The 22757-nt window shown below is 34.2% G+C and overlaps 4 protein-coding genes across 6 annotated transcripts; 3 read left to right on the top strand and 1 right to left on the bottom strand.

Annotated features, from left to right (window-relative positions):
• Positions 1 to 562: 562 nt before the first annotated feature.
• LOC141846166 (putative LL-diaminopimelate aminotransferase, chloroplastic) lies at positions 563 to 9341 on the top strand. Its single transcript, XM_074734164.1, has 10 exons — positions 563 to 735; positions 814 to 896; positions 2817 to 2884; positions 3861 to 3977; positions 4487 to 4549; positions 5829 to 5933; positions 6153 to 6203; positions 6460 to 6780; positions 8460 to 8666; positions 8738 to 9341. Exons 1-10 carry the CDS (start codon positions 641 to 643, stop codon positions 9029 to 9031), a joined length of 1404 nt encoding a protein of 467 aa, XP_074590265.1. The 5' UTR covers positions 563 to 640; the 3' UTR covers positions 9032 to 9341.
• Positions 9342 to 11589: 2248 nt separating this feature from the next.
• LOC141846783 (CASP-like protein 2B1) lies at positions 11590 to 13177 on the top strand. The gene is made up of 3 exons (XM_074734834.1): positions 11590 to 11996; positions 12088 to 12220; positions 12681 to 13177. Exons 1-3 carry the CDS (start codon positions 11773 to 11775, stop codon positions 12942 to 12944), a joined length of 621 nt encoding a protein of 206 aa, XP_074590935.1. The 5' UTR covers positions 11590 to 11772; the 3' UTR covers positions 12945 to 13177.
• Positions 13178 to 14549: 1372 nt separating this feature from the next.
• On the bottom strand, positions 14550 to 17654 carry LOC141846442 (uncharacterized). Of its 2 annotated transcripts, none has more exons than XM_074734488.1 (7): positions 17615 to 17654; positions 17289 to 17339; positions 16000 to 16288; positions 15769 to 15836; positions 15370 to 15574; positions 15152 to 15248; positions 14550 to 14896 (listed from the first exon to the last, which is right to left on the bottom strand). In XM_074734488.1, the coding sequence occupies exons 2-7, from the start codon at positions 17334 to 17336 to the stop codon at positions 14806 to 14808; spliced, it is 798 nt and encodes a 265-aa protein (XP_074590589.1). In that variant the 5' UTR covers positions 17337 to 17339; positions 17615 to 17654; the 3' UTR covers positions 14550 to 14805. The 2 variants fall into 2 exon arrangements, with proteins under 2 accessions (XP_074590589.1, XP_074590590.1); XM_074734489.1 differs by lacking the exon at positions 17615 to 17654 and adding an exon at positions 17447 to 17592.
• Positions 17655 to 18742: 1088 nt separating this feature from the next.
• LOC141846719 (uncharacterized) lies at positions 18743 to 22000 on the top strand. 2 transcript variants are annotated; one of them, XM_074734757.1, is made up of 4 exons: positions 18743 to 18917; positions 19961 to 20273; positions 20863 to 21087; positions 21749 to 22000. In XM_074734757.1, exons 2-4 carry the CDS (start codon positions 20025 to 20027, stop codon positions 21857 to 21859), a joined length of 585 nt encoding a protein of 194 aa, XP_074590858.1. In that variant the 5' UTR covers positions 18743 to 18917; positions 19961 to 20024; the 3' UTR covers positions 21860 to 22000. The 2 variants fall into 2 exon arrangements, with proteins under 2 accessions (XP_074590858.1, XP_074590857.1); XM_074734756.1 differs by having other exon boundaries at positions 21705 to 21997.
• Positions 22001 to 22757: the final 757 nt, after the last annotated feature.

Raw genomic sequence — 22757 nt, 5'->3', positions numbered from 1 at the left:
CCCCTCCCAAACAGAGCGTAAGGGATTTTTTTGAATGAAACGGTCACATATCAGGGATTTTTTGATCGTAACCGTAGTGGATAAATTTTTTATAATGATTGGTCCCACCGCTAAATGTAGTGGGTAAACTTTTTATAATGACCGGTCCCACCGTTGGAACGATCCCATACCAGAAAACCTTCTAAAGGGATTTTTTGAATGAAATAGCCCCATATCAGGGATTTTTTGGATGAAACGACTCTATATATCAGGGATTTCAACGCCTCAGCCAACATATACATGTTGCTAAGAGGATTCAACTCTAAAATCTCAAACAATGCATATCTCCATACTTACCACTTGACGGTGTATACATGTTGCACTCATTATTTATAAAATTAATACAATAAATATTTATTTTTGTCTTTATAGATTATTCTTTAAAAAAATATCAAATTACGTGATGTAATTGGGTCGGATCAGGTGCAGCAATCGGATTCCACAGTTGGATGGGAGGATCCGACCCGACACGAGGTAGTTTTCTCGTCAACCCTCGGCTTCACGCTCGCCGCCGTCACTCGCAGTCATCGCGGCCTCGTCGAGTCTCGTTAGGGTTTAGGCGACGGCGGCTGAGCTTGTTTTTGTCTAGCGTTTGAAGGAGATGGCGTCCTCCGCGCTGCAGATTTCAATGGCCGTTTCTTCGAGATCCTCCGATTTCTTAGGCGGCCACTCTTTCCCCGCCACCAACAGTTTCAGGTGCTTCGATCAGAGTATTCATCGCAAAGGTTCCGATTACCATTTGTTTTTCTTATTTGAATCGGAATCACGCTGCAGGTCTCGGAATGTGTCTCTTCGAGTTCCAGGCAGAAATCCTGGAGTGTGCAGGTGCGTGTCAGCTTCTTCGGCGGAAGAGACCGGTAACAATATCATCCTGCTACGTCTTGGAATGATATCGCCAGTTTGTTGTTGTTTTATCTTGTTCGATTAATCTGCGGCCATTCCAAATCTCTTTTGACTTTTCGCCTGGTTGGCAAATTGTTACTTGGTTTGCTGTTTTTGTTCTTGATGGCTGAAGAGTTGGTTCGAGTTTCGAAAACACTGTCAGCTTTTTTGTTAATCCTGGGTTCACTTTTCTTTAGCTCTATAATTTTGAGCAATTCTATCCTCCACTTGCAATTTTTAGTATGATTTTTTAACCGTTAATGATGATTATTTAGTTTCCCTGAACCATAATGTAGCTGAAAATTCGTGGAATTTGCAAAATGTAAAAAATTAATAATTATAACAAATCCTGAAGTATTTGGTGGCGAGTAGATTGTAGACCCATAATACTCAGTTAAAAAGATATATTTTTGTAAACAAGTCCACCTCTATTTTCACGACTGGTTGTTCATGGATTGTTTAAACCAAGCCAACTTACAGTGAATGTAATTTTTTCTACCTTCCACTCTACCTCTAGAAACCTTAATAAAGGTGTTAGTTTAAACATAGTCTATAGATGAGGCAATGGAAAAGAAGGCTACCTACTATTAAATATATATTTAGCCTTAGCATGTCAATTGCTAAGCACATGTAAAACAAACTCACATAACTTATCACATTTAACTAGGATGGCTCAGTTGAGAAGGAATAGTAGAATCATTAACTCCCTTGCCATCCTCAAATAATTAACTAATTTTAACATTTGAAGCCCATAGGAGAAGAAAGGGAAGAAACAGAGGGAAGGCATCCTTCCAATTTTGATGGACAAAAGATTCATACAAAGTAGATGAAACCTCTATCCTTTTGCAATTTTAATCGAGAGAAGCCTCAGGATAGAAACACTGGAAAGTTGAAACAGGATCCTTAAAATAAATTACTATCCAAGAATATCTTGAAAAAGTTTTTTTTGTCTATAGATTATAGGATAACCTGAGAATTCAACTGATTACAATTTCCTTTTTTAGCATTATTGATCACATTTCATTCATTCTGAACGTTTAGTTAATAAGAAATTAACAAAGGAGCTGTAAATTGGTCTGACTTGTCATTGTAAAGCAGTCTCTTTGAGAGGTTTATAGATAGTTTTTGTCTTGGCAACCTAGATTAATGCACTACTTATACCAATTCTTGCCTAATAAAACTAAGATTTTTAGTTGGTGGAAATATGCCATGTGGTCATCTGTTTCCTTGTGTTTTAAACTGTTTTTATGTCCTAGTTTGTTATTTTCTTGTGTGTAACCTGGCACATACATTCACTGTGGCAGTAGTCCACCAGACTACTTCATTGAAACTCATTGGAAACTCTTCCTACTCTTTTGGTACTCCTTAACCATCACCTCTTCCTTCCCTTGTCTAATTGGTAAAAACTTTACCAATGTAAGTGGCTGACAATATAGTATGCAATCTTGTTCTTCAAGTTTTCAGTTTAACAGATGTCCAATTCCAATTTTGGACATATCATTCATGTTACAAGGTTGTGATGTTGAATTGTGTTTTGCTCACACTATTTTTTTGCAAATTTTAACATTTTTCTAGTTTTGTTGATGGTGTGATGTGGAATTCTCGAACACTCCTTGTGTACTGTCCAATTCAGTTGTCAATTTTCGAACATGTATCCAGTTAGATATATGACTCTGTTTTTTTTACAAGATTCATTAATTCTATTAGTGTGCTGGATGTGCCACTAAACTCATTGCTTGTGCATATTCACGGCAAATATTTTTCTTAGAGCTGTAGTCCTCCTTATAGTAGTCTGCAGTTTTAAGCTAGGTAACAGACGTGTTTTCTTCTAGAACATTCAAAATGATGATTATTTACGCCTTCAGCAAACTGAAACATGAAATTTTTGTTTGAAGCTTACAAGACAAAGGTTGCAAGAAATGCAAATATGGCTAAACTTCAAGCAGGTTATTTATTCCCAGAGGTTAGTATCGAATTTGTAATGTTTTTCTTGAAGAGCTATTCTTGCTTTCAAACACTCATTTGTTCTTACTTTTCCTATATCTAGTATGATTTTTCAACAACTACCTGTCCATATGGGTTTCAGATATATATCAAATCTGGTTGACCTTGATTTTATTATTAGCCCTTTACGTTGCCATGTTGACATTTATGCAAAGCCAATCATCAATGTATCACTTAGGTCACTAATTCAACAACTTACGACTCAACTAAATGGAAGTTGGTCTTATGTTTGTTAATTATGAGCAAACATTGGATTAATACGACTTCTATTTTCATTATATGGTAAAATTTAGTTCTAATGCCAAGTCAAAATTCTATATGAACAGTAAATTATATAATACAGTGCCAGCATGTCATGGTAATGGGAATTCTAAATTTTTAATCATGTCAAAATTGTGGAGATTTGAGGAACTTGAAATAGTATTTTGTTTTTGTATGTTGGTGCTAGATTCATATAAAGCGCAAAATGCATGCTAGATCATCGATCACCTGTCACATTTCGGGGCATCGGTGTCTATTCTGTTTTATCCTTGGCAATAAGACAAGCAGCAGCTATGTTTGATATTCTGGGTGATCAAATGATGCTAAGATTTTGTTGGGAGAATAATGCTGTTTTGTTCCTAACCTGTAAGCTTGTATGACAAATCCATGCTATAATACTTAAAAGGATACTGATATTTGTCTTTTAGAATGTTAATCCATTTTCGTTTTGCTTCACATTTATATTGGTTGAATATTAGCTATGCAGTGAAAAACTTTCTTATTTATCTTCTTAACTTGGTTAACATGGTATTTTCAAATTAAATGCTATAAGTTTCTAGACTTTGTTTGCTAGACCTATTTTTTGTTTACTTAAGTTAATAATGCTTATTTTGGGTCACTATTGCTTGAATTTATATTATCAAGCCTGAAGTTTCATATGGGCTTGAGATTAGATCGCTAGAAGGAGATCAGCACACATGTTGAAGTACCCAGATGCAAAAGTTATAAGCCTTGGCATTGGTGATACTACAGAACCCATTCCGGATGACATAACTTCTGCCATGGCCATGGTATTTCTCTTAGCATGCTTTGTAACATCCCCATGGTCCTTGTTCTTTTATTTATTTATTTTAATCATATGTTGTATCTATGGTTTTTTTTTATATGTGGTATCTATGTTTGTGATGGTGGTAACTATAAGTAGAAAATAGCTTTGAAGTGGTTTTTTATTCCAACACATTTTGGTTTGCAGAAGTGTCATAAAATTTTGCAATCTCATATATAATGTTTGTATAAGGATTGTATTTAATAAAGCTGATAAATAGGTTTGCATACTTCATCATGAAGTTTTTGGGCTATCAAACATTATGCTACTGAAGATTGATTCAGCTTGTATATTGCATATGGATAACTGAGTGGTTGAGTTTGATTCACTGCCTTGTGAAATTTGGTAATAATTTCATGGAGTTAGCTTGTATTTTTTTTTTAATTAGGAAACCACATGTGTTTAGTAATGCTTTGAATGTGGATCTTCACATTCTTGCATGGAAGATTCCTAAACTTGTACTCTGTGATGCAGAGAGCACATTCTCTTGGAACTTTTGAAGGTTATAGTGGTTATGGTGCTGAACAAGGAGATAAGGTAACATTTATTTTCGTAACATCATGTTTCTTGTTCATTCATTTATGCTCATTTCAATTTTCATGGTAAACCTTTCTGATCATTATTAAAAATGAAGGACAACTTGTCTTACATTTAGAGTGGATGAAGTGCAAGTAAATGCATAAGGCAACCCTATTTTTGCTTCTCTGTTCTACATGTCATCTTAGAGAACAATGAAAATCTGGGGGAGGGATAAACATGGATCAAGGTAGAAATTTAGAAAGGCAGTGACAATATATTGAAGGTTGAAAGATGATCTGCGATAAGGCTTTTTAAACAACCTATGTGCGGTATCCCAAAACTTGAAAAATAAATAAAAATGCATGACACTGGAAGTGAAACATCCTGTATTTTTTATATTGTTTGATAGTTTATTTCTCATTCTTGAAGTATCTGTCCATATCCTACATGATTAATTAAATAGCCCTACTTATTATTCATTGTTGATGTTTGTTTGCTAGCATAGTTCATCAAGAAGGTAGAGCAAGAACTTTCGCTAGCATAGTTCATCAAGAAGGTAGAGTAAGAACTTATGCATAATATTCGTTTTGCATGTTTCGATAGTCATAATATAGACAACATGTAAAACCTGTTTACGTAGCCATATCTAGTCAAAACAACATAACTTATAAGAGTTTGACAAGTTTCTCTGGTGCCACTGTTGCTTGCTTGTTGAGTATCAGATGATCACAAGCTTCCATAAATTAAGATTCCATATGCTTTGGAATGAAGTTGCTTGTGAACTTCTTTCACATAGGTTTAGTTGGGGTGCTATCTCTAAACTTTCTACTTGTTTCTCAACAACTTACACATTCATAGCTGCTGAAACCTTTTTTCTCCCGTAAATGCTATGCCATCACCATAAAGCAAAGTAACACTTCCATTACTCTAGGTAAGAAAGATGTGAGATGTCAAATATTTATCTTTTGAAATTTCCATCTGTGTTTTTTATATTTCTTAGAATTTTCTCTCCATTCATCTTCTATGAGAATGCATGGCATGAATTCTTAGAAGAGGAAAATAGCACATTTGATTGTGATTTCTGTTGGTTTCTTCAGCCTGTTTAATTTTCACCTGGATTTTTGTTGCCATTATGTGAACTTAGAAACTCTTAATTTGGTTATCCTTGATGCAGGGTATTCATTTTATTGATTTTATTATTTTTTTCCCTGGTTGGTCTGTGTTTTTCAGAGCAATAGGAAATGTGCAATGCTCCAATTGTCTACTCATGACATTTGCTAGTTGAACTCTTTTGCAGAAACTAAGAGCTACTATAGCCTCAACATACTACAAAGACCTTGGTATTGAAGAAACTGACATATTTGTATCAGATGGGGCAAAGTGTGATATCTCTCGGCTTCAGGTTGTGCTATTCTTTATTTATAGTGTCTGCTCATCTTGATCTACTAAGTCCATCTTGATCTACTTGAAACCTTTTTATTTTTGTTACTTTTTATGCATTTGTTCTATGCATATGCTTCTTCATTATAATTCGGAAATCAAAAGCTGCTGAGCCCTTGTGCCTTTGATAATCTTAGCTAAAGTGTACACAAAATGTCTTAGTTTTTTACATTTTTGCCAGCTTCTTTTTGGATCTCAAGTGAAGATGGCTGTTCAAGATCCCTCATATCCTGTGAGTCTAACTCTGAATATTTTCATTTTTTTGTTTGTAAATAACAAAGTTGCTTTGGAATATTGTGTCTCACCAATAGTATCCTTGTGTATATTCTCCATATATCTGGAGGAGTGTCAGTTTGCATATGGTTTATGAACTTATCCACTCGTTCAATAGCAATATTAAACTTCATTTGATGTTTTGTTGATGGGAAATTATGCAAATCAATATAGAAATTGCTGGAAGCTGCTTGCTAATGGTCTGTTATTTACAGGCATACGTGGATTCCAGTGTTATCATGGGGCAAACTGGTTTATTTCAGAAAGATATTGAGAAATATGCAAACATTGAATACATGAGATGTGTACCTGAGAATGACTTCTTCCCTGATTTATCAAGTATCTCACAAGCTGATGTCATCTATTTCTGTTCACCAAACAACCCAACAGGATCTGCAGCAACGAGAGATCAGCTGACCCAATTAGTTCAATTTGCAAAGGATAATGGATCAATCATAGTTTATGATTCTGCTTATGCTATGTATATTTCAGATGACAGTCCTCGTTCTATCTATGAAATCCCTGGGGCAAAAGAGGTGAGTCCAGTGTCAACTTATGGTCACTTCCCATATATATCAGATATGTTATTATATATTAGATCTGACTACCCACATGCATTTCCAGACACATCGTGTGTGTCATGACTCATTATATCAACATTCTTAAGTATTTACTTACATCTAAATTCCAGTTTAAATTTATCTGTTAAAGAATAATTGTTTTTTTTTTTTTTTTTTGCTTAGCTTGTGGGGTATTTTCTGACTTTTAACATGCCAAATGTTACTACTTGTGAAATTTATTTAAAAGAATGTATGCTACTTGGATCATAAGAATCTTGATCATAGAAGGTGCAGATATTGTTATTATATTGTGCAAGTTAAAATCATCAATACTAGTTAATCTTTGTTGACATTTAAATCTGAGGTTCATCTGATCGATCTGATACTGAGAAGATATAGATATGATATCTCAATATCCATATGGTAGGATATCCTCTTGTAGGATGGTCCATAACTTGACAATAGCCACAGGAAAGGGGAAAGAGATGAGCTGCAGAATGGACAGGGAAAGAGAGAGAAGAGAACCTGGTTGGAACGAGTGAGAGATTTGAGGAGATAAGTTAGTCTTAAAAAGAAGGTTAGGAGAGCTCATGAAGTTGTCCATATGCTTGATATGCAAGCTATTCCTGTTTATGAATGGTAAATACTGTATATGCCAGCATGGTTGGCAAACTCAGCTGACCCAGTATCTATCGGTCGAGTTGTGTTGGGATTGGCAGTAGGTGATCTGATTTAGGCTGATTTCTTGGCCATGTCTTGAAGAGTCATCCAAATTGGGGGAAAAGAACTTGTATTGCAATGTGACAAAATGATCCATCAATGAATATCCAAGGTTTTCACTATTTTGGTGTGGACTTGTGATTCTATAGGACAGGGACACATTGTAGATTGTGTCGTATGCTAAAAGTTCCTTTTTTTTTCTTTTCAATGGTAGCCATGGATATAATGGATGATTGTTATTTATGATCCAAGTAGGACTTTTCCCCCTCACAAATAAGTATACAAATTAATTAAATTAAAATATGATAAAATAAACTAAAATTGGATTGATTAATTTTCAAGTTAACATGAATTCTGAAACTAATTTTAAATGAATTGGTAACTAACATATCTTAAATTAATTATCTAAATTAAACGATGATAAAAAGTTATTAGTTTATGACTATCATTATTTGTTGTTTAATTATTAAAAATAATATTAAGAATATGAAACCATTATAAATGAAAAATAACATTAATTCAATTTTTCTTAATTAATGTTGAAAAACCATTTTTCGTTAGTTATCATTTTTTTTCAATCCCAGATTAATTAATATAAAGATTTGATATGGTTGTCAATCCTGAGTTTTTGACCTTCACCAACCTCAAACTAGATCCACACCAAAGTTTATCACTTTTATCCAAATGCTGCAAATTAGAAGTTCTCTGATAATTTCTGCTTAAGGTTGTTGTTCTTGTCATCGGTGATTTTTTTTTCTCTTTCGAAAACTGAAACCCGAATGCTTGCTTCCTGCATGAGTACCAAGTCATAGAAAATAGCACGAAATATTAGGGAAACTACTGAGACAGAGATTAGTATTGTCCATTCAATACTGCTTTCTTTCGATTACCATCAAATTTTGGTTTGGAATCACATACCAATTTATGTTTTGCAGGTAGCAATTGAAATATCATCATTTTCCAAATATGCTGGCTTCACTGGTGTTCGCCTCGGCTGGACTGTGGTCCCGAAGGAACTGCTTTTCACTGATGGTTTTCCTGTTGCAAAGGATTTCAATCGTATCGTATGCACATGCTTTAATGGTGCATCAAACATTGCACAAGCTGGAGGTTTAGCCTGTCTCTCTCCCGCGGGTTTAAAGGTCAGCTTCTATGCAATGTTTAGCCGCCTATCATAAGCAATACATACTCTGATTCCCTCTTGTTGGTTCAGGCCATGCAAAAAACTATCAACTTCTACAAAGAGAATACCAAGATAATTGTCGATACCTTTACTTCACTCGGCTTCAATGTTTATGGTGGGAAGAATGCTCCCTACGCCTGGGTACGGTTCCCCGGTCGAAGCTCATGGGACGTTTTCGCAGAGATTCTTGAGAAGGGTCATGTGGTTACAACCCCCGGAAGTGGATTTGGACCGGGAGGGGAGAGCTTTATCAGGGTCAGTGCTTTTGGTCACAGAGAGAATATTTTGGAAGCTGCCAAAAGAATCAAGCAACTCTACCAATGAGACCTTAGTATTTCTGCTAACTTATCGGTCATTCTTCATCTCCGATGCCGCGAAAGGAGCCCTAAGAACAAATAATGCAGTCCGACGAACCTTGTGCTGACCTCTGGAATGAAATATAGAGTTCATCAGGTTTGAAAAATGAGCATAAGAGATCGGATCATGTTCATGTTTTTATTTGCTGAAGAAAGATTCATATTTATGAGCACTTTGTTATTTCCAGGATTAAGTTCGTTACCTTTTTTAGACTCCTGAATGTGTGTTAGAGAATTAGTTGCATGAACTTCATAGAACTGCATTTATTTAGCCTGTTCCTGATTGCAATTGATCCTGCAGTATGCATTTACTTCTAAGTTCTAATGTGCAAATTTTCAGCTCTTATCTTCTGTAAAGGTGGAATCCGTTATCTTAGCGGTCTCACACGATCGACTTCGTCGGTCTCACGATTATCTGTGAAGAGGTAAATCGAGAAACTGCAGTTGGTCACGACGGAGGAGGATATTATTTCGGCTTTGTCGAGATTTGAACTATTGTCCTCTTTTATAATTTTGTTCCGTCGTAATCAATTCAGTTATGTCTCATAAGTAAATTTTCAGTCCTCATGATTTGAATCATTGGTGATGTTGGGGTGCTTTGTTAGGATCTATTTGTATTTTTTGAATTTACTGTCCACATCTAGGATTAATCGATTTGTAAGAATTAAATATTTATTATCATAAATAAAAAAATAATGTGTAAATTTTTAATTTTTTAAAAAAATTTTATCAATAAATGAGTTTAAAGAGACATTTAATGGACGATTTGGCAGCAAGGAAATCCTTGTCAAATGCGTACAAATATAAATGAGGCCAGTGTCCTACGTAATTGAAGTTTCCGTTCATATATTTGACTCAGCAACGCTCCTTTGTGTCACGTGACGCTCTTCAAGCCTCCCAACGGTCCCTCCTTAAATGTGAATTCAATTCCCCTTTCTCCTTCTTGTCCAACATAAATGCCGATCGATTCCTCTCCCACAGAAACGTGCTCACCATCACACAAGTATCCCCAAGTTTTTTTTTTTGATAATTTAGATATTCAATTTTTACTATGCAAGTAATCTTTGATGCGATCAATTTAATTTTATAAAAAATTTCAACAACCATCAAAATAAATTTAAAAACATATACAATTTTATATCATCAATATTTTTTATTTTTCTTTATAACTTCTTAATTGCACAATTAGTGACTAAAGGCATGACACACAATTGAATCCTTGTTGGACTTGAGCAATGTTGTATTCATAGGTATGTATGAATCAGTTGCTCCTTAGCAAATTCAATATACAATAGATATGGTGAATTATTTGTAAATCGATAATACTTCAATAAAAAATGAAATCTATCACTTGAGCGGTCTTATACAATCTATCTCACGATCATCAAAAGGTAAATAAGAAAACTACAATTAACCACGACAGAAGAAGAGTATTATCTCGACTTTATCAAAATTTGACTCTTGTCCATTTCAATAAACTGTATTCATCGTAACCAACTCAACTATATCCCGAGACAATTGATAATACTTAAATAAATCAAATTTAAATATTAATTTTACTTTTTTTTTTAAGAGAGAGTGAATTATGCTACTATTGTATCGATTTGAGTCACATTCAAAGACCAAGAAAATTTTCCAAACTAAATCACTAGGTAAGAAATCCCGTGTTTATTTTTTATTTTGACAATATCCAAATTTAAACGGCGGATAAAGGATTTACACTCCCTACCACTGGCCACGTGGCAAAATCTATCTATCAACTTTGGACAATCATTTCACTTGATTTATTTTTAACTTAATTTAAATTAATTATTTAATATCAAATAAATTTGAATAATATAAAATTTCACTCGATTTGACTCATTTTATTTTTAATAATTTAAAAAAATAAAATCTTCATCGCTATTACTAATTTTAATCATCAAAGTAAATTAAAAAATACAAATAACACATCGCTATTACAATTAACATTTCATAATTATCTTTTTATTAAAATAAATTAATCTATAAAAATATCCACATTAATATTAATATGTAAGTGCAACCAATATGGATAAGTGTTATAATATTCACATATAATCTTATAATAAGTATAAATAATAAAAATAAAATAAATAGATGTTAATAACAGAGATGTATTAATATACATGTATATGATATGTAAATCTTCCTTCATGGTCAATTGCAATTTCTTAATTTAAGTTTTTATAGATAATCGATAGTGTAAATCATTCATGTAGAATCATCTGGAGTGATAGATTCCACTTTTTATTGAAATAAATATTATATATTTTTTAAAAATGATATACATTAACGTTCAAATTAATATAGATGTATAATTGTAATCTTCTTGATTTATCTTCTCATCGATGATCTTAGAATCGATCATGTAAGATCATTAGCCTGACAAATTTCAGTAATTAAAAATTAATTTATAAATATTTAATTAATTATAATTAAATATGAAAGTATTTTACCGCACCGTAATCCGCTGTCAGTCCAGTAAACTCACCTTGCATTCACACGAGCTGTGTCAGACAAATTGTCTTTACCGCGTGGACAGTCATCCCTGCGCCCGTCCCGCATAGACGTTCGTCCGTGCCGAGACTGTGAGCCAACTTTTGTCCCTGGCTTTGCTTTTCGCTCTATAAAACCCGAGCCTCGGCTCTTGCTCCCCGGCCGTCTTCTCCGGGATTTCAGAGCCAGGAGATGTCGCCTGTGGGTGGAGTGAGCCCGGGGACTGTGGCCGTGTACTACGGCGGCGGGGAGCTGCGAGCCACGGAGAGGCGGCTGAAGGCGGCGGAGCTCGCCCTGCGGTGCGCGATCACTGTCTTCGGGGTTCTCACTGCTTCCCTGACCGCGTCCAACGCCCAGACCAGGGAGTTCTTCTCCCTGCAGAGGACGGCCAGGTTCACTGACATGAAGGCTCTAGTGTAAGCCGCCCTCCTCCTCCTCCTCCTCCTCCTCCTCCTCCTCCTCCTCTTCTTCTTCTCTGTTCCTCCTCGACTGTCTCCGGCGATGCAGGTTCATGGTGGCGACGACTGGAGTAGTCGCAGGCCTCAGCCTGATCCACGTCCTCAGGTGCGCGTTCAGCATGGCCAAGGGGAGTGTGCTCCTGGACATGCCCCTTGCTTGGGCCATCTTCTCTGTCGATCAGGTGACTGACTCAGTTTACTCAAGCTTGCTAACAACATGAACTAGGAGATCTAGCAGTAATCATGATCAAAACATATCATTCTGTTAGTAGCAACAAAACACAACTAAAATCACTTCAAGCTTGAGGTATAAATTGTTGTATAATGAAACCTCAACCAAGATCGATTGAATCTAATTTCAGTGCATCATCATCATCATCATGCATAGACTGAGTAGCTCTGCAGTGCCAAGTGCCTTTATTGTTCATTTACTGCTTTGTGTCTCTGCAAAAGGTGCATTTATGTTGTGTAGATCTCCAAAAATTCAAACACAATTCTGTTCTTCACACTTCAATGCAATCAATGAATGACATTCTAGCAATGTTAAGTAGAACAAGATCCGTAAGTGTAATGAATAGGGAAGAAAAACTATGAATTGATTCTTCTCGACTAACCTGCGAGGTCTTCTTCCCCTTCCTTCAGGCAATGGCATATCTGACCTTGGCTGCGGTTTCGGCGGCGATGCAAGCGTCGGTGCTGGGGAAGTTCGGCCAGCCGGAGCTGCAGTGGATGAAGGTCTGCGACCTTTATGCCAAGTTCTGCAAGCGAGGAGAGGAAGGGCTTGTTTGTGCTGTCCTGGTCTGCGTCTGCATGGTCGTCGTCTCCTCCATGTCTGCCTTCAACCTCTTTCGCTTGTATGGCAAATCTAAAGGCAGCAAGAGCAGCGATGCTGCTACGAGTTGGTAAACAGATGCATGCATTGCTATCGATCTCCATCCTTGAACTTCATGGCTGGTATGTAGTAGTTCTACTTTGAGACCTTGTAGACTTTCTGTCAAAATATGTAATAAATGTGGAGACTGTGGTGTGTTCATGGCATCTTCAATGCATGGGTATAGCAGCTCAGATCCTGCTCAGTGTCATTTAATTCATTGGGAAGGTTTATTATTAATTAGTTAGAATTGTTGTTATTAGCTAATTCTTACTAATGTGCATTGAAACCAATTATTGATATTGATAGAGATCTAAAGGGTTGAACTGTAGATAGACTCGAAAGGAGAAGTAGGTGCGTGGTAGGCTTGTGAGCGCACCTTTGACCCCTTGCTTTGACCCCTTGAAATACTCTTTAATCCAAGGTTATTATAAAATGATAAATCTCAATCAACCTCATGGACTCAATCCCTTTATGGTCGGTCACCCAATTTCAAGGTTATTATAGCTACTATTAGTAGTTGTTCAACATATAGAAGCTATTCAGTAACTATTATAATGTATTTAGAATGAATTTATTATTTAATATAAATACCATGTAGAAACTACTAAGTAGTTATTACAACATGTAAAATCTATTTAGTAGCTATTATAACATATTTAAAGTGAATTTATATTTAGAGCATTCAACATATACGTTAATGGGGGTGTTATAATACCCCTTGGTGTTAAACACCTATGTGGAGGGGTGTTATAAACCCCTCGCGTTAAGTGACAGTGGTGTGGGTCAGCCCCCTGGCTAGCCCACCCCACATGCATTTTTTTTATTTTTTTAATTATATTTATTAAACAATTAGTTTTAACGGTTAGTTTTAATTTTTATTAAAAAATTATAAATTTTAAAATTAACAATTAAATAAAATAGTTAATTTTTAACGGCTATTAAAAATATATTTATTTAATATATATAATTTTAAAATGATTGAGTGGACGGTTTTACTCATAAATAATGAGTGTTAATGTTAAAAAGAATATAAGTGAAAAAGATATATTGTTATAATGAACATGTGACAGTGAACCCCATACTTTTTAATGAAGTAAAGGGTGTTATAACGAATAGGAATTGTAAATGCCCTTAGAGTTATAACAATTATATAATAACTTCTACACCTGTTTCAAAATAATTTTAATGAAATTTAAATAATTTTAATATTTTGATATAATATTTTAATATAATAAACTCATTCTAAACATTATAATAGCTAGGGGATAATTTCTATATGTTGTAAATCTTAAACTCACCTTAAATATATTATAGTCATTACTGAATTATAAAAGCTATCCAACAACTATTAAATAATAACTTTTACATATTATAATAACTACTAAGTAATTTTTATAATAATAGTAGTAGCTGCTACAACAACACAAGATCAAAGGATATTTTTAAAATAAAATCATGGAAGAAACACCCTTTTAAATTTTTTTTTTTTTTTGAAAAAGAGGACCCTTTTGATGATTTGTAAAATTTAAGATACTCTTTTGATTTTTTATCCATTCTTATATAATGTAAAATGTGAACGCACGTAGTTTGAAAAAAAGTGCATGTGAATATTCAAGTACAAATTATTTAAAAAGGGATACAAGTCAAATTTAGTCACTGTATTATTTAAAAACAAATACCACCATGATTGGATCAACCAATACTTAAGATACATTCTGCATGCAGATGCAGAACAGTTGAAACTTCTATCAACTTGGCAACACCAAGAAAATTTGTGGGTACAAAATATGATCCGATAGTTACACCTTCCAAACTTTAGTAAACAACACTTAATGTGGATAAATACTTAAGTGTTTCATAAGTTTTAACTATTTTTACATTTACAATGTGCAACTACTTTCCATAGTTCTGGTTCTTCTTTGAAAAGTCGTACAGAGCCTTCACGAGAGAACCATAGTTCAGGAACCTCAGTGAACCCATATGACTAAAAAAGACAAGAAGTAAACTCATTCAGTTCACTGGATAGAGGAGAGGTAAGTAAGTAGAAAATATTAGGCAATCTGATTTGCCTTGAAAATTTGAAAATCAATTAGCTACATAAAGCAAAAGTTGAGGGAATTGAAGGTCATAAATCAATCTTCTGTCAAGTATCTAGAACATGCTCAAACAGTTAAGTATAAGGACAGTGCAACACAGAATAAACATGAATTATAAAACAAAACATGAAAGTGAAACTTACATGATCTCTGTGTAGCGCAATCTCCATGGAGGAAAACCTAAATGACATCTGGCAGGTCCATAGACAAGGAGAAGTTCAGGGTCAGGTCCATTGTAGCCTAAGACAAAATTCTAGTATAAATCCTTCCACTCAAAAAATGTACATCGACCACAAACAGTAAAATTGAAAAGAGAAAAAATACTATAAAAAAAATCTGAATTGACTGTGGAAATGCATACCTATTGCTTTTAGGGCGTTGGATACTTGAGATTCTGAGAAGGTTGGTTTTGTCCCGTTGCATCTTAAAGAATCATCTTTCATGTAATTAGAAATCAGAAAATTAGCTGCTTTAGCGACCCCTTCTTTGCCATCGGATAAGGAAAGTATCTCGACAGTCATCTTTGACATCTGAAAACATGAATGTATGTTCTTTGCATCTTCAATCTACACGATTGAACAATGGCTATCATTTATAAGTATGATGGCGATGAGAGTAATCTCCAATTCAATAAGATCTTCCATGTGATACATGCAACACTTTATGCAATCCTCAATAGCTGCTTAGTGTTGCAATGCCTAGAATGAAAGTCTCGTCTGTGTGTTCAACAAAGGAACAAAATATTCTCATTCAAAAGTACCTTGCATTCTCTCAAACTTGTATTTGTCAAGCTCTTAAAATCATTTCCAATAGTTCTCTTCAACACACCTTCATAAAGGAATCAGTAATTAAATAGGTTAATAATATAACAGGTATTACGATAGATAACAATATATTTGGATATTAAGATTGATAAGTGTGTGGCAATGTTAGTATATTAGGATATTAACAAACATCTACCTTTATAATGTGATCTTAAGTGCATATGTACCTTGCAAGTCATAAAGCGTGATATATTTGACGTCAATAGATGATAGCCAGGATAGAAGTTTCTTGATCTTTATCGTATCTTCTGCTTCTTCACTGTCAACAACAATAGCCAGACAGTTTAGATTGTTCAACTTTAGATTTTGGTACTTCCTTAGCAATCCAGCTGAGATGATGCTGGAAAGTAGCAAATGATTCAGGGAGCAGACCAGGTCCACTAGACTGACCACAAGATGCAGTAAGTACCAACAAAACCCCAATATCCACTTCAAAATAATAGATGACTGGAATTTCTGGCCAAGAGACAAAGAGAAGCACTATTCAGCAAGGCCTAGTGAAGAGAATAAACAAACAAGAAATAAAATGAAAAGAATAGAGGATACTCTACCTCAGAATTTGATATTTAACTCCCAAAGGAAATAATGAATTTGATAGATAAAAAATCTATTGATTTCAATTGAAAGAAGACTAATGCATTTCACTTCAACTCCATGAGTTAAGTAGATGATTAAAGTGCTGCTATTGCACAGGCAAAATAACATAAAGCAATTAGGGTAAACATAGATGCATTTGAACAAGGCCTTCAACAAGACATCTACTACATGGGGAATTATTTGAAATACAGTTTCACAAAATAAAACTAGAAATGTAGCAACCAAAACTTGCCACTTGGGAAGCATTTTGCTGGCAATTACTAGGAATACACATTTCACTACAACTCGATCTGAGTTCATTAAAAGATTAAAAGTGCAACTGTTGCACTAAAAAATATAAGATGCCTAGGATAAAGATTAACTATCTGAACAAGGCATTAAACTACCCATACGCTTCATGGGGATGGGACATTTTCCGATAGATAACTTCTCATACTAAAACAGAAATTGTGAACAAACTTCACTTAAACAAAAAACAAACTTGGAGTTTACTTTTCAACACGGGTTGGAGACCCCTTTGACAACCACTAAGATAAAACTCCATAAGGAGCAGTTTGTTGAATCAATGCAATACAATAGAGTTTGAAGGCCTTGCATCAGATTTATGTGTAAATAAGAATCTGAATTAGACCAAATATCAAAAATAGTGGGAAAAAAAAAACTATTCCCCTTTAAAACACAGAGCGTGTACAAACAATTAAATTCAGGAACATTGCCTTATCCTGAGACATTAAATTCAATGCTGAAGCATCAAAAACTAGTTCAACTCCAGAATTAAGGAGGAATAGCGTAAACAACCACACAGGAACTGGAGCACTTAACATTAAAATCACTAACTTGTAACAATGAGATTCCTGACCTGTACAGGAGGAACTAAGGCCCGCGTGATCCCATGAGCCAAATCCATTGCCTGCAAAAGCACGACTGACGTTAATATCCTCCAAAAGAAGCTAAAACAGCAAAATCCATTGAAACTTCAAAATAAAATCCCCAAAACTGCTTGATTCAATACATAACTGTAGAAACTAAGCTATTCGCTTGGAACCGGAAGACATCTTAGTGAATCGGCCAAAGTCTCGCCGAATTGAAAATGGAAATCTGATCTCGACTTGAGAACGATGATTGTACAATAACGGAAGGAGGGAGAGCGTGCGACGGGGAAGAAATCGAGAGGAGAAGACTTACAAAGTGCACGCCGAGGAGCTTTCTGCTCGATCGGCGAGATCCGGCCGGCGGATCTGCGCCTACAAATGGTAACTAGGTTTTCTTAATACGTATAGCTTAATGATGTTTGCTATTTATAGAACAACGTTTGTAAATAAGCTATAAAATCTAAAATTATTTATTTATAAATAAGTAAATAAATAAATAAGCTATAAAACCAAAAAGTATTTAAAGTTTGTAACACAAATAAAAATTAATTTTTAAAATGAGTAAAAATTGTATTTTATAATGATGGTAAAAGTGCATACAACAAAAAAAAAAACTTCTAATATTTTTTTAATAAAAGAGACGTTTTTTCTAAGTTTTATTTATAGTCGTCAATTTGGATTGAATTCATCGGATTGATCCACTCTGCTAAATAATTTAGATAGATTAAATTAAAATTTTATCAATTCATTTTATGATGAATTTAAATAGATTAAAAAAAAGCTGTTTGTCACAATAGATTCTCGTCACAAATTTGTGACGGATCTGTACCGTTCGATTTTGAAATTAAGATTAAATCCAGGTTGTATTGAATGGGTGATTTGTTTTAAGGTTTAGATTAAATTAAAATTTTATCAATTCATTTTATGATCGAATTCAGATGTCACAAATTTGTGACGATTCAAGGATCCCAACTGATATATTAATCCGTCTAAACTCGCGACTCGCGTGGTTTGATCTATGATGGACTTGGGTTGACTTCGCGGATTGAAAAAATTTATTTATTTATTTTAAATTTTAAAATTAGAATATAAAATTCAATGAATTAATAGTTTTGATCCGTCTAAATCACAATTTAAATTTAAAAATTTTAACTTGATTAATTTAAATTGTAATTTTTAAAATTTTAAAATTTTTTATTTTTTGATAAGTTCGTGAGTTAGCCCGTCTAACTCGCAATCCGTTTTAAGTTAGATTAGGTTGGAGATTTTTTAACTCGCTTAGTTATATGATATAATTTTTAATGGATTAATCCGCTCATGACGATTAATTCGTTTGACCGTTCTAATTTTATCATATAATATTTTATATTTAAAAAAGATAAAAAAAATATATTTTTAAAGAAAAAATAAAGTTGATAGAGATAAATAAATGGCAATTACCCTTCCGATTCGACGGTGCCAACGTCCGGCGAATCTTTCAAAGCTTCCTTCGGAACGGCGAATTCGCCGGCGTCGCTCGTGAAGGATTGTAGATCCCTACGTGCCTCCCCGGTCGATTGGCCTCTGCGATTGATCTGTGGCCTCCTCTCAAAGCGCCCTTCAAATCCTCGACACAGGTACCCCCTTCACTTTCTGCTCTTTGTTTTCTCCCTTCCTGTCTCCAACTTCTCTTGAGCGATTTCGTTTGCATCATGATGGCAATACTTCCTTCTGGGCGTAATCTTGTGGGACAGAAAAGGAAGCGACTTTGTTGGTTGAAATTGAATAATTATTGTCTTAGAATATCGCTGTCGCAGTCGCAGTCGCTTAGGGCTAGGAGTTGATTTTGTATCTCGCACAAGATTTTTTTTTATCCTACTTCACCATCAACTTCATGACAATGCTCTTAACTTTTAAATAATGTAACGACATATTCATCTCCTTTTATGATAGGTTGGGTTTAGGTTTTGGTGAGTTGAATTTAAGCTAATGAATTCTAGATAAATCTCTTTTTAACATCATAATTAATTCAATTTGAGCACCTTGTGGCCTCCGATCAGTTTCCCGACAAGCAAAGTTCATTAGTTCATTTATCTTAGTTCAACAGAGTTTACTTGAGTGGTGGTCGACATCCAATTCCATGTCTATACCACGACTTCCCTTAGTCTACTTTTTGACCCAATTCATCTACATACTGTTAAAGTGAACCTAAAAAATCCATGAAATAATATTGATCAGGTTGGGCCAGAAAACGTTAATATGTGATGCAAATGACATGTTTTTTGAATATTAGGGAGATTAAAAGAAGCAAGATGAAAAAAATGATAGCAGCAGAATTTAATGGATATTGAATTTATGATTCAAGGACTTACTTAAAAGGATACTTAGACTTTTCTATAGAAAAAATGTTGATTCCAATTCCTAAAACAGTTTAATATACCTTCGTTATGTATTTTTGTCAGTCTGAGTTGAGTTATTATATATTTCTGGGGTGGTGATCAATGAAAAATGTTGGTTGAGTATTTTGGGGCTTGCTTTATCCATTTTTTCCACTACAGATTGTTTATTTTATGCTGAGTTACACTATCTATATTGTCACAATAATTTTATTGATGTTCAGTTTTTCTTTATTTCATGCTCAAAAGTTGTATCTAGTTAATGCTAAATTTCAAAATCTCAGGAACTAAGCAAACCTTTGCTTACTTGACGATTCAAGATATTACTGGAGTGATCTGGTTAAGGAGATGAATGCAGCTCAATCTATTTTGTATCCAACTGGAGGGATCCTCTTGAATGAAGTGACAATGAGAAGTGTTGAAAACTTATGTTCTGCATGTCCGTGTTTAAGAGCTTCTCGTCTACCTCCTTCTGTATCATTCAGATTTCAGCGAGATAAATTAAACCTAAGGTTGACTTTTAATCCCCTCAAACATAAAAGGTGTGCTTCAGTACTTACTTTTGGCAAAAAAGGAGACTCTTTGAGTGAAAATGAGGTATTTTGTTTTCTTTAGTTTTTTCCAATTTGCATCCAAATGTAATTAGTGTTGCACTACCATGTGCTTTCATTGCTTGGCATATACTGGCACTTACTGCTTGACAACCAATCATCGTTGGAGTCTTTCTCTTCAAATTTCTATATGCATTGGCAAGAAGCACATTAATATACCATCTCCCAAACAAATACTTACTTAAAATTTACTAGATGCTAATTTTACAGCCTTTTTGCTTTGAACTCATCCATTCAACTATGCCTTAGTAATGCTTTAGGCTTGGTTTACTTGAGTGGAAAGATGAGGGTGAGGAGGGAAAGAAATAAAAAAAATTAGACATGCATCATGGATCACTTCTAAACACTTGTGTTGTTTTCCTCTACCTCCACTTCTTCGTTCTTGTTATCCATCTAATTACCCATGTAAATCAAGTTTTAAGCTTAAACATTTTTACCTGTCCTGGCTAAGAAAAGTAGGGGAAAAAAGATGTTTAAGTTGAACATGAAGCTCTAGGTCATCTTTTTCTTTGTTAGTCTCTTTGGGGAATCTAGTTTTTATCTGCCAATTTTCAGTTACCTGGCAATCTTCACAGGAATTACCAAAGAAACCCGGAAACAATTTTAGGAAAGAGCTCACAGTACAAGATGTTTTAAGGGAGTACCAGAAGAAAAAACAGTCTAGTGGTAATGGCAGTCATGGAAAGTCTTTTTGGGCTTTCTGGGATGGTGGTGATGGTTCAGGTGGCCTGAAGGACGAAGAATTTCAAGTTGAGGAACTCGTTCAAGTGATTATGGCAATCATTGGTGTAATATTCCTGGTAATTATTACACAGCTTATCTCTCTTTGTATGATTTTTTGTAGTATCCAAACGACTTATTTGTCAATACCTTGTTATAGTAACTACCGATTGCATAATTTGATTGGCTTTAATCAATCATAGGCTAGAATTCTCTTATAGCCACTGGTGATCAAAATGTTGAAGGAAAAAAAATAGTTTTTGAATATCTTGATCCTAATGTTGGAATCTTTAGAAGATTCCCCTCCCCTTTTGAATTCATTTGTCCAATTCAAATGAGATTCATATTCTAGTTACAATGACCTATTGGCCTGTTGGACTTCACAACATGCAAGTTTGTTTTTCTTCGAAAATAGATGAAAGGTCTGCTTGTTCCCAAATGATCCTGCTGGTATCTTGATAAAAGATCAACTTACTGTTAGCTTAGCTTAGCTACCTGGACATCTTTATCAGGATATGTGCCGAGTACCAAGCTCCTAAACGAAATCCTTCAATATGGAGATATGATCAATGTACTTGTATTGTGATACACTACTTGTATCTGTAGGTTTATTGGAAGCTCTTGGATGAGCTGATTTGCTTTAAACATTCAGATACAATTTTTCGATATGATATTTTTGATTGTTCTCGGCATGCAGTACATACTCATAACCAAAGGCCAAGAACTGTCTCTTCTTTCCAGAGACTACATCCGATATCTTTGGGGAGCCAAAGCCAGTGCCAGATTGATCCGGACCATGGACAAATGGCGCAGATACGCAAAAGCATTATCTGGAAAGGGATTATGAGATAAAAGAAGTTGTAGAGAAATACAATTTTTTTTAATAGCAATTAGTTTGTTTATTCGAATGAACTGGTTTGGGTTCAAAATCAGTGGCATATAAATTTTGATATCAGTTTCTACTTCTCTTGTGATCATAATCTGATGCTTACTTGTGTGAAGTAAATAATGTGTTTTTTAAAGTGCTTTTCTGCCTTTTCTTTTACAGTGGCATATAAATTTTGAGATCAGCTTCTACTTCTTTTGTGATCATGATCTGATGCTTACTTGTGTGAAGTAGATCGAACTTGTTTTCCTGAAAATGGATTTGAGTTGTTCTTAAATGTGTTTTTTGTTTGCCTTTTATTTTTATAGTGGCTATTCATATTTGCTCATTTGAGTGTTTTCTAATATTCATTTTAAATAAAATTTTCTCTCTAAACAGCATAAACATATTGAATAATAAGTAATTTTAGTTGAAGTTATTTTAACCATGATTAAAACTAGTCAAATGTTAATTAAAATTGTTTCAATTTGATCAAAAATTAGTTTGACTTAGTTAAAATTGTTCAACTATATAAAATTATTATAATTATAGTAATTTTGATTAAAATTGTTAGAACGTAGAGTAATTAATTAAACTTACTTAAAGAGGCTTATCCCATTTATATTTCTCATTTAAATCTTGAATCGATCTGATACATTATAACAATTACAATATTATAATTGCTATAACTACAATAATTATAGTATGTAGTTATAACAATTATGAAAGTATAATTATTATAATATGAAAAATAATTTTAAATAATATATTTGATAAATTATACTCGATAACAAATATAGATTTCTGAATGAGTTTTGATAATAATTACGGTTTACTAAAAAATGATAAATCTTAGTTAGTCCCATTGACTATCTTTGTCGGTGA

This window comes from Curcuma longa, chromosome 15, assembly GCF_044706935.1.
Source record: "Curcuma longa cultivar G26 ecotype Majalengka, Jawa Barat chromosome 15, ITB_CL_G26_1.1, whole genome shotgun sequence".
Lineage (NCBI taxonomy): Eukaryota > Viridiplantae > Streptophyta > Magnoliopsida > Zingiberales > Zingiberaceae > Curcuma > Curcuma longa.
This window is presented reverse-complemented; position numbering and strand designations above follow the sequence as displayed.